The following is a 12,065-nucleotide window of genomic DNA, read 5'->3' on the forward strand; positions in this document are numbered from 1 at the left end:
AGCGGTGTGTTCGTGAGACGGCGAGCTGAGCAGAGCTGTTCGTGAGACGGCGAGCTGTGCAGAGCGGAGCCGGTCGTGGTGGAGCAGAGCCGTTCGTGAGACAGCGTAGCAGAGCAGAGCCCTGTGGGGCAGTCAGCTTCAGGACACGTAAGGTGCCCCTTACCCCTTTCCCCCACACACAGGCACATTTTAGCCAGACTGGGGAGTAACACTCTGCAGATGAACTTTTGAACTCTGGGGCTGGACTTCTTGGACTTTGGGTGATTTGTGGATTGCTGGACTCAAGAGACGTTTGGGTGCTGGGACTCAAGAACCCGAGGGAAAGGGGCATGCCCCAATTTGCTTGGGGTGGGTTTTTTTTTTGCTCATGGGTTGTGTTATGACTCCTGTTGGTGGTGTTTCCCCAACATAATGCCACATTGTTTCTCTCTGATATTAAAAGGCTTTTTGCTACACTCAGACTATGTGCTTGCGAGAGGGGAAGTATTGCCTCTTGGAGGCTCCCAGCGGGGTGGTATATATTTGTCCCAGGTCACTGGGTGGGGGCTCGAGCCGGTTTGCATTGTGTTATTGGAATGGATCCCCTAGATATTGAACCCGGCCCTTGTTGCTGCCAACTCTGATGGGCAGAAGGGTTACAATAGATAGATAGGGTGTATGGGGATGGCTAGATAGATAGGTAGTCCCTCTCCAGTTCTGATTGATCCAGTCACTCTGTCCTCTCCAACCTGCCGTATCCTAACCCTACAGTGGCTGAAGCAGGTTGGGAGGATGTTACTCACCTGTTACTAAGGCCTTGTCTACACTAGAGTTTTGTTGACAAAAGTTTTGCTGCTCTAATGACGCTGCTGTTGCGTGTCCACACGAGCTCTGCGTGTCGGCGGCGTGCGTCCACACCAGCAGCTCTCGCACGGACACAGAGAGCAGCTTTGGGAAGGGTCTGCAGCGCCTCCTGGGGCAGGGACCGCGTCACCCGATGCCGGTGTCTAAATCCCATCCGTCCGTGGGCATCCCGCTAGCTTGCCAGCTGCTTTTCAACTGAAGTGTGTGGGGGGGGCGGAGGGGGTGTGACAGGGAGTGTGGAGGCGGAGGAGACACCGAGACTAGCGTGTGTCGGGGGAGAGTGCGTGTGTCGGGGGAGAGTGCGTGTGTCGGCCTGAGGCAGGGGGATGGGGACACCCCTGACATTACCCCCCGCCTCCCTCCCCGCTCTGCACGGCACAGCAGTCCCCTGCCCCCCAGCTGGGTTCCTTTTGCCAGACAAACTGTGTCGTGTAGACCAGGCCTGAGTCTCCACGTTCAAAGGTGATGCAATAAACAGAGGATGCTCGTGCGACAGACGTGCTGTGATCACAGCGCTCGGCACTGCAGGTTTCATTCCATCCCCAGCTCGGGGAGGGGCGTGGGGTTTAGCGGATGTTGGTTTGGCATTCAAGAGATCAGCGTTGCTGTACAGAGCACGGGCTCTAGGGGACACCTCCTCTGACATTGCTGATACCTGTTTGCGTACCTAGCAAACAACAGCAGGAAATAGCCGGGGAAGAGATTTTATGCTGGAGAGTAAAATTCATAGATCCCAAGGCTGGAAGGGACCCTTGTGATCATCTCGTGTGATCTCCTGGATAGCACAGGCCAGAGAACTGCCCCTAACTAAGTCCTAGAGTAGGGCGGTTAGAAAAACACCCAGTCCTGATTTTAAAATGCTCAGCGCTGGAGAATCCACCATGACCATGGGGAAATCGTTCTAATGGTTACGCCCGCTGTCAGACATTTACACTTCGTTCCAGGTTTCAACTTCCAGCCATTGGACCATGTCAGACCTTCCTCTGCAGGATGGAAGAGCCCGTTCCATGTTCCCCACGTGGGTACTGACTGGGGTCAAGTCACCCTTTGACCTCCTCTTTGTTAAGCTAAATAGACTGAGCTCCTTGTGTCTCTCGCTCTAAGGCAGGTTTTCTAACCTTTGAATCATCCCCGTTGCTCTTCTTTGCTCCCTCTGCAATTGATCCACATCCCTCTGGAATTTTGGGCCCCAGAACCGGAGACAGGATTCCAGTCGAACCGGAGCTAAATCCAGAGGGAACATGACCTCCCTGCTCCGACTCGAGATTGCCCTGTTGATGCATCCCAGGACGGCTGGAGCCCTTTTGGCCGCAGCACCCCAGTGGGCGTTCATGTTCAGCTAATTATCCAGCACCATCCCCGATCGTTGTCAGAGGCCCTGCTCCCCAGGAGAGTGTCCCCCGTCCTGCACATCCGCCCGACACCCATTGTTCCTAGATGTGCACGTTGACATTTAGCCGTATTAAAATGTAAATTGTTTGCTTGCGCCCAGTTTACCAAGCGACCCAGAGCGCTCTGTATCCCTGACCTGGCCTCGTCATTGTTTACCACTCCCCTCGTGTTTGTGTCAGCTGCAAATTTTGTTCATGATCATTTTATGGTTTTTTTTTTCCAGCTCACTAATAAAGATTTTAAAGAGCGTAGGGTCAAGAACCAGTCCCAGCGGGACCCCACTAGAAACACACCCGCTCGATGCCGATTCCCTGAGTACCGTTACGTTTTCAGATTAATCAGTTGGCCAGTTTGTAATCCATTTACTGTGGGCCACGTTCATTTTATATGCTGGTTTTGTAATCAAAATGCCGTGCAGTACCAAGGCAAACACCTGGCAGGAGTCTCTGTCTGCGACATCGACACTGTTACTTTTATCAACCAACCTCCAAAAAAGGTGTCAAGCTGACTTGACAGCCGCTATTTTCCACAAACCCAAGTTGATTGGCATTAATGACGTTACCCTCCTTTCATTCTTTATTAATCAAATCTCGTACCAGCTGCTCCGTTATCTTCTCAAAATCGATGTCCCACTGACAGGCTGATAATTCCCGGAACTTCCCATTTATCCTTTTTGAATATCAGTACAACCAGAGGTGACAGTAAGCCGGTACGCCCCAGTACGGCGTGCCAGCAAGGGCCGGTGCACCGTATTGGGGCAGCCCGGCTTCCCCCTGGAGCCCCAGACCCTTTAAATTGCTTCCAGAGCCCCGCTGCTGGAGCCCTGGGGTAGCGGCTGTGGGGCATTGGCAGCTATTTAAAGGGCCTGGGGCTCCCCGCTTCTACTGCCCCGGCCCTTTAAATAGCCGCCGGAGCCCCGCCATCACTACTCCAGGGCTCCGGGGGCTAATTAAAGGACCGGGGCAGTAGAAGCAGGGGAGCCGCAGGCCCTTTAAATAGCCCCCAGAGCCCCGGGCTGCTGCTGCTACCCCGGAGGAGGAGAAGGAGAAGGAGAAGGATGGGGGGGGGCACTTACCTTACAGGGTGGGCTGGGGCTGGCTCTGACCCCCTCAGCCCCGCCCCTTCCAGGGGCCAGAGCTGGCCCCAGCATACCTGTAAGTCACTCGACTTACTTTCACCCCTGGGTACAACATTAGTTTTCTTCCAGTCGTCTGCAATTTCGCCTGTGCTCCAAGACTTATTGAAAATCAACACGAAGGACTTTGGGGCAGGGGCTAGTTTTAGTGTAGGGTTAATAGTAGGGGCTAGTTTTAGGGTTAGGAGTGTAAGTTTTAGGGTAGGGTCCATGTTTAGGGTGAGGGTGTCTAGTTAATTTTTGCTGCCGGGGTTAGCGCTGCGGTAGGGTTAGGGTTAGGGTTAAGGTTAAGGGTATGATTAGGGTTAGGACAGGGATTAGGGTTAAGGTATCAATGAGTGTTAAGGTGAGGGTTAGAAGAAGTGGTTAGAGTCGGTGTGATCAGTTCTAGGGTTAGGGGTTGTTCCGGTGGGGGCATAGGGGTATGTTGAGGGTTAGATTTAGATTTCAGCATTAGGGTTAGGAGAGGTGGATTATGGGCGATTACGGGGACGCGTTTCATACATACACACATCACATTAAATAAAAAAAACCCTCCTGGATTATGCCAAGGGCGAAGTGTCAGAGAATTAACACCAAAACCAATTAAACAGACCATGGCACCGTTGTGCCAGCTGCTGCACAGACCCCAGTTGAGATCAGAGACCCCATTGCGCTGGGCGCTGCACAGACCCCAGCCGAGATCAGGGCCCCATCGCACCGGGCATTGCACAGCCCCAGAGTTAGAAGAACGTCCCTGCCCTCCAAAGAGCTCACAGCCAGAACAGACACAGGCAGAATTATTTCCCACACTTTACAAATGGGGAAACTGAGACACAGAGAAATCAAGTGACCTTCCCACAGTCACCACCAACTTCATCCGTAAAAGCCATGAGACGGGGAATGACTCACCACCAGATTACACCCACACTCAACAGCCAGCAATGGGGAGAGCGGGGTGCGGGGAGCCGTGCTGGGAGCCAGGACTCCTGAGTTCTCTCCCGAGCTCTGGTAGGGGAGGGGAGTCTAGTGGATTAGAGCAGGTGGGGCTGGGAGCCAGGACTCCTGGGTTTTATCCCTGGCTCTGGGAGGGGAGGGGAGTCTAGTGGGTCAGACCAGGGGGGCTGGGAGCCAGGACTCCTGGGGTCTATCTACAGCTTGACTCCATACCCTGAACCAGCCAGTTCCCCCACCCTGGTGCCAGCTGGGAGGGTACAGTGTTACCTAGGGGAACCAGGGCGCAGTACCCAGCCTGTCTGACTCACGAAAGACGTCCCACCACCACCAGCCAGCCTCTGATTGAACCAAATCTGCATCAGGAGAAAGACTTACAAAAAGCAATGGAAAGGCCGTGGGAGACACACCTAAACCCTTGGGACAAGGGTGGCAGGATTAAGGAAAATTCCCTAGCCTCATTTGCATCGAAGATGGGACAAGGAGGCATCTCCATTCAGGGCTGTCCTTAGGCATATGCAGCTGCACAGGGCACCATGAAATTTGGGTTGCCCCAGATTTCTTGGTGCCCTAGGCAGCTGCGTGCTGCATACGCGGGAGCACCAGCCTCGGCGACCAGCCCTATCCCTCGGCCAGCTCCCGCGTGGGCTGCACCCACTGCAAGGGGCAGGGCTGTCCCTAGGGGGGTGTGGGGCCTGGGACAACTCCTTCCGTCCTGCCTCTTACCCTTCCCCCCTGCTCCGCCCCCAGCCCACCCCCGTCCCACCTCTTCCCCCGCTTCCCGCCACCGGTGAGTGCGGAGAGGTTGGGGAAAGGGCGCCCCCCGCTGGCGGAGTAGAACTGGCCGGGGCCGGGCTGCTCCACTTCCCGCTGCTGCTGGTGAGTGCGGCGGGGGGGATCCCTTCCCCCAAGCTCCTTCCCCCCGAGTGACACAGCTGGGGCCAGGGTGAGGGAAGCGGAGCGGGCTGCTTCTGGCCCCCCGCTAATCGCCCGGGCCACTCTGGGCCTATGGGGCCCCCAAAAGTGCCCCCCACAGCTCCTGCCTCCCAGACTCTGGAGGGGGGGAGAGGCCTGGGGCCCCACACAGACCCCCATGGGAGGGCTGCGTAGGGTACCCAAATGGCTAGGGACCACCCTGTCTCCATTAGCAGACAGAATGGAGACCAGAGATTCCAAGGCAAGAACCGCAGGGAACCCTGGGGCCAGAAAAGCAGGGAAGCACTGCATGATGGGGGATCTCTGCTCCAGATGTTAACGAACCCACGCCTGCACACCCCCAGCTCAGCAGTTATCAGACCAATTCTAGTAATAAATCCTTTATTGGGAACCAAAATAGTGAAGCTCCCTAATTGCATTGTGAGCTCCCTCCAAGGGACACCGCCCAAAGCCAGGAATGACCAGCTCCCATGGTCTAGCCTGATCAAAACAACTCTGGTATTCTCCCTTGTTTACACATCCACAAATCTAGTGTTCTCCCTTGAACCATTGTTGTTTCCTTACAAAAACCCCGACCCACACTCAAGTAAGTGTTCTGATGCCTGGATCCAAACTCTGCAACAGTTCCATGGGGACGTCATCTTCTCCTGGGGGCTCTGCCTGTCTCCAGCACTCCGGACCCTCAGCTACCACCGCTGCCTGGGACCCCCAATCGATTCCAGCTTCACGGAGTGGTGAGAACCCAGCTCTCTCTCTCTCTGTCTCTTAGGTGCAGCCTTCTGACCCTGGCTGGTGTGATCAGGTAGAGTTTTGTAAACCTGACTTTTATAATAAAATTTGAGCTGGATTTAATAGTATCCCTGTTTTGTTTGTTTGGCTCCCCTGTGGTTCATCATCATCATGTTCCTATTACGCCTCTGGTGTTTAGGGCAGTGACGAAGCTCCTCCGCTCCTGTCTGTTTTTGGCAAGTCTTTCCATGGTCCCGCAGGTCTGCCCCAGGTTTTTCAGCTCAGCTTCCACAGCTCTTCACCGTGTTGTTTTCGGGAGGCCTCGTTTTCGCCTGCTTTCAGGTGTCCATCTTATTGCTACTCTGGTGATGGAATCAGTTTCCATCCGAAGCACATGGCCAATCCATCTCCAACGCCTCCTGGCAATGATGGTGCTCAGATCCTCTTGGCTGCACTGTGTCAACAGACCTTGGTTTGAGATTGTTCTGGGCCAAAAGATACGGAGGATTTTTTTGGAGGCAGGTTGTACGGGATGAAAACAGTTTGGACATGTCAGACTTTCTCATTCCCCAGCATTCTGCACTATAACGTAGTGTTGAAAGTACACAGCTCTGATAAACCTTGAGTTTGGTTTTGGTGTTGTATTTTGATGATTTCCAGAGTGTATTTTAAGCTCCTGAAGGTGTTCCTGGCTTTACTGATTTTGTTCCAGATGTCCTGGCTTGTTCCACCATCCTGGCTGATGGTGCTGCCCAAGTATGTGAATGTTTCTACATTGGGGAGAACATAATCCTCTATCTGTACTGGTGATGGTGAGGCAATATTAAAGGTCATGATAGCTGTCTTATTGCGGTTGATTTTCAGTCCAATTTGCTGGTTGAATGAGTTGAGTCGAGTTGTTTTTTCTTGTACATGGCGTTGGGTATGTGATAGGAGAGCGAGATCATCTGCAAAGTCCAGGTCTTCAAAGGATGAGAAGAGCGTCCATTTAATGCCTCTTGGCCTGCCTTCTGTTGTACGCCGCATCACCCAGTCGATGCCCAGGCTGACGAGGACTGCAGACCTGACACACCCCTGACGTGCTCCTGTTTTGACTTCAAAACGGAGCTCACTGTGATCAACACGGCATGTAAAGTTGAAATAGAAGCTTTTGATGACGTTGATTAAACGGAAAGGAATTCCATACGCCCCCAGACTGAGCCAGAGGCTGGCCCTGTGACGGCGGTCAAAAGCCTTCTCAAAGTCTATGAAATGTCTGTAGAAATGTATGTATGCCATGAAATAAACTGTTCTATTATGTTTCATGGAATGAAGATCTGGTCTGTGCATCCACGCCTTTCCCGAAAACCAGCTTGCTCTTTTCTGAGAACACTATCAGCTGCCTCTGATATACGCTGGGCTATGATCTTACACAATACTTTGCTTGGCACAGAGAAAAGTGTGATACCATGCCAGTTATTACAATCACTGAGTTCCTGTCTTTGGTATCTTCACTGCAACTATAGATAGACAGATCCCTGCAGCGCCCAAAAATCCTGTGGGGTTTGCTCATCAAGTGGGTTACGACCAGAACCATTGTAACGTGGAAGTGGGGATAGGGACGTGCTGAACCAGGGACATAGGAGGGTGGCAGATTGAAAGTGCTGGTCGACCTGGCCTGCTCAGGTGTGCTCTATTCCAGTGCGGTGCCGATGGCCTATGAGGGTGACAGCTTGGAGGTGCCGTTTGACCCGGCCTGCTGAGTCCAGGGACATCTAAGGGGTCAGCTTGGGAGCGCTGATTAACCCGGTCCTCTCAGATGGGCTCTGTTAACGTGGGTGTGTTTGTCTGATTCTGGGGCTGGAGGAACCCAGCCCTGGGGAACCGAGGTCCTGCAGGATGGCGCCATTGGGAGGGAACTTGCAGCGGGGAGAAGCAGAGCTCCATATAAGAACACAAGTGACTACGTGGATAGCATTACAGACCCTCCCCCCACCCCCCAGAAGAGTAACCCTAATAAATGAGCATACCCCAAAGTAACAGGCAAAGCTGGTAACAATAGGTCCCATTCCCTGACCCCCCTTTGGCCAGCTGGGAGCCGGTGCCGCTTGAGAGGAAAGGCCCCCTGAGCCAGCCCGTCCCCTCTACACCAGGTGACACTCAGCCTTGGCGCTGGCCTTGCTCTTGCTGGCGGGGAGGGAGGACTGGCCGGAGACCTCGCTGAAGGCGCCTTCAAAGGCCGACAGCACCGAGCTCCGGAGCTTCTCCCTGAAATCCCGGCCCACGAAGACGTAGAGGAGGGGGTTGAGGCAGCTGTTGAGATAGGCCAGGGCTGAGGCCAGTGGGATCCCCACTGCCAGGAGCGACTGGAGCTGGGGCGTCACCGCAGTGACCGACACCTCCAGGAAGGAGAAGACGTGGTAGGGGAACCAGCAGAGGAAGAAGGCCGTCACCACGGCCACCATGATCTTGTAGGGCCTGCCAGAGCGGGCCAGCTGGTTCCTCCTCATCTTGGCCGCGATGACCACATAGCAGGCCAGGATGATGGCAAATGGCACCAGAAAGCCAGCCACGAACCGGGTCAGCACCACGGCCCGGTGCCGACTCTCCCTCAGCCCAGCCATCTCCTCCCCCTGGAAGCCATCCGACAGGGCGTAGTTATTGTAGCAGTGAGTGACATTCTCCTGAAAAGGGGAGCTCCTGGTGTCCCGGAAAACCACATAGGGGCAGCTGAGAGCAAGGGCTGCCAACCACACGGCCGTGGCCACCAGGGAGGCCAGCCGGGGCGAGCGGTGGTTCTGGGCCCAGACTGGCCAGGCCACGGTGACGCAACGGTCGGCGCTGATGGCGGTGAGGAGGAAGACGCTGGCGAACATGTTGAGGAAGGCCACGGCGGTGTTGATCTTGCACAAGGCCCGGCCAAAGGGCCAGTGGAAGCCCAGGGCCACGTAGGCCACGCCGAGGGGGAGGAAGAAGGTAAAGATGAAGTCGGCCACGGCCAGGTTGAGGAACCAGATGGCGTTGACCGTCCTCTTCATCTGAAAACCGGTGATGAAAATGACCAGCCCATTGCCCGTCACCCCCAACACAAAGGCGATGGAATAGATCACCATGGAGACCACGTGCATGGTGCCACGCAACCTGGCGCCGGCCTCCAAGCTGGAGTCATCCTCGTAGTCTCCATCATAGTCGTAGGGGGAGGAGGCGTTTTCGGCCATGCTGAAGAAGAAGCTGCAGGAAAGGAGTCATTGGACATAAGGGGAAAGGCCCCGTGCCCCATTCCCCACCCCTCCTGAGCCAGCCAGTCCCCACCATGGGGCTGGATGGGGGCCAGCACCCCCTAGAGGGGAAAGTTTGCATGTCTCATTCCCCACTCACACTGCCCCCCTAAGACGGCAAGACCCCCACTCTGGGCTCGGATTGGGGCCAGTGCCCCCTAGAGGGGAAAAGCCGCATGCCCCATCACCTGCCCCCCTGAGCCAGCCAGTCCCCGCCGTGGGGCCAGATCTGAGCCAGGGCCCCTGACGGGGGAAAGGCCTCCAGTCCCATGTCCAGCCCTCCTGAGTCAGCCAGTCCCCGCCCTGGGGCCAGATCTGAGCCAGGGCCCCTGACGGGGGAAAGGCCTCCAGTCCCATGTCCAGCCCTCCTGAGTCAGCCAGGACTCAAAATATTTAGCTGCATGGTACCAAGGAAACTGGGTAATCGCATCCAACTCTCACTTCCCCAGCTCCAGCCGCGTTGCCACATCGCTGTGGTTACTGGCTGGGCTAGGAAAACCCTGAGGTCGTGCAACTTCATTCTGGAGACAGGATGCTGGTCACTCAGCCGGGAACACCACAGATGTGTTGGATGGTGCCCGGTCCAACACACCTCCCCCCCCCACAGCCCCCCAGCTCACTCAGACTCTTCCCCGGCTCAGCACGGTAGGGAGAGACCCTGAGATGCCCAGCGCAGACCCGGCTCCTGCCAACTGCGACGGCTTCCCCTGAGCTCTCAGCTCTTCTCTGAGCACAACGGGCCAGGAGGCTGGGAGCCAGGACTCCTGGGTTCTCTCCCCAGCTCTGGGAGGGGAGTGGGGGCTACTGGTTACAGCAGGAGGGGCTGCGAGCCAGGAGTTCTATCTATCCATCCCCATATATCCCATCTATCTCTCTGCCTATGTATCTACCAGCTACTACAGTGATGAAGATAGATAGATAGATAGATAGATAGATAGATAGATAGATAGATAGATAGATAGATAGATAGATAGATGGGGTGGATGGGGATAGATAGATAGATAGATAGATAGATAGATGGGTGGATGGGGATAGATAGATAGATAGATAGATGGGTGGATGGGGATAGATAGATAGATAGATAGATAGATAGATAGATAGATAGATAGATAGATGGGGTGGATGGGGATAGATAGTTAGATAGATAGATAGATAGATAGATAGATAGATAGATAGATGGGGTGGATGGGGATAGATAGATTAGATAGATAGATAGATAGATGGGGTGGATGGGGATAGATAGATAGATTAGATAGATAGATAGATAGATGGGGTGCATGGGGTAGATAGATAGATAGATGGGGTGGGTGGGGACAGACAGACGGACGATAGGTTTGCTCATGCTGGCCTGGCAGGTTTGTTACCTTGTTCCTGATTCTCTCCTCTGCTGGCTTCGTGATTCGCTCCCTCTCTCCCTGATGCCCCCGAGTGTCTGCAGTGATCCTGGTGCTGCCGGTGGCTATGGGGAGGTGCCAGGAAATGGGGCGGGAGGTGCGGGGGGGTGCTGGACGTGGTGCTTCCCCCAGCCCTGGTCTCTGTCCTGGCACCAGGCTGCCCTCTGCTCTGGGCTTCTCTGTGCAGCGGGGGGAGTGCGGGGGTTGTGGGGGCATTGTGGGGGTCTGTGTGTTGGGGGGATTGGGGGGCTGTGTTTGGAGGGGTTGAGGAAGTATGGAGGTTGTATTTGGGGGTTCTGGGGAGCTGTGGGGGTGGGGGCCTGTGTTGGGGTGCTGGGGGGAGACTGGGGCATTGTTGGGGGCTGTTGGAGGGATTGGGGGACTGTATTTGGGGAGAAATTGGAGAGTTGGGGGTATTAAAGGGGCTGTGTTTGTGGGGGGCTCTGGGAAGCTGAGGGGGTGGAGACCTGTGTTGCGGTGCTGTGGGGAGGACTGTGGGGTGTTGTTGGGGGTCTGTGTTTGGGATGATTGGGGGCTGTGGGGGGCTGGGGGCATTACAAGGGCTGTGTTTGTGGGGGGTTCTGGGGAGCTGTGGGGGCCTGTGTTGGGGGTGCTGTGAGGAGGACTGTGGGGCATTGTTGGGGGGCTGTGTGTTGGAGGCTGTTGGGGGGCATTCGGGGGCTGTGTTGGGGGGAATTGGGGGGCTCGGAGGAATTAAGTGGGCTTTGTTTGGGGAAGCTGTGGGGGGGGCCTGTATTGGGATGCTGTGGAGGACTGTGTGGCATTGTTGGGGGGCTGTGTTTGAGGGGATTGGGGTCTGTGCGGGGGTTGGGGGCATTATGGGATCTGTGTTTGTGGGGGGTTCTGGGGAGTTCTAGGGTGGGGGCCTGTATTGAGGTGCTGTGAGGAGGACCGTGGGGTGTTGTTGGGGACCTGTGTTGGGCGGTTGTTGGGTGGGGGAACTAGGGGGCGGGGGGCTCTGTTTGGGGGAGGGGCTGCTGAGCCAGCCTCCATGAGGGGAGTGGGGTCCGTGTCTCCGTCAGTCTGTCAGTCATCCGTCCCCCCACCACCAGTGCTCGTTCCCACAGAGACAATTAGATCCAGACTTTTACATCCCCCCCCCGGGCGCAGGGTCTGATATTTCCCCGTGAAATGACTCAGCCCTTCCCAAACAAGGGCCATGGCAATTCCCCCTCCCCAGCTGTGCCGGTGCCCCTCACTCCCGACCCGCAGCCCCTGCTAGCCCAGCTCTGGCGTGGGGGTGGTGCCTAGTGGGCTGTGGCCGGGGCTTTGTGCCGGGGCGGGTGGGGGGGGGATCAGGACTCCTGGCTTTACGCCAGCCTGTGCGCCGAACCTGGAGGTGGAGCAACCCAACAAACTCAGCACACAGCGGTGGGTGCCCTCAGACCACATCCTCGCACCCACGGGTCACAGGGGCCGGGTCCA

The 12,065-nt window shown here is 55.8% G+C and overlaps 1 protein-coding gene across 1 annotated transcript; it reads right to left on the reverse strand.

Moving 5' to 3' along the window:
- Nucleotides 1-8,091: 8,091 nt before the first annotated feature.
- Nucleotides 8,092-9,165, reverse strand: LOC102945916 (chemokine-like receptor 1). Its single transcript, XM_007072002.2, has one exon. The coding sequence runs from the start codon at nt 9,163-9,165 to the stop codon at nt 8,092-8,094; it is 1,074 nt and encodes a 357-aa protein (XP_007072064.2).
- Between the last annotated feature and the right edge of the window lie 2,900 nt (nt 9,166-12,065).

The sequence above is a fragment of the Chelonia mydas genome, chromosome 24 (assembly GCF_015237465.2).
Source record: "Chelonia mydas isolate rCheMyd1 chromosome 24, rCheMyd1.pri.v2, whole genome shotgun sequence".
Classification (NCBI taxonomy): Eukaryota; Metazoa; Chordata; order Testudines; family Cheloniidae; genus Chelonia; species Chelonia mydas.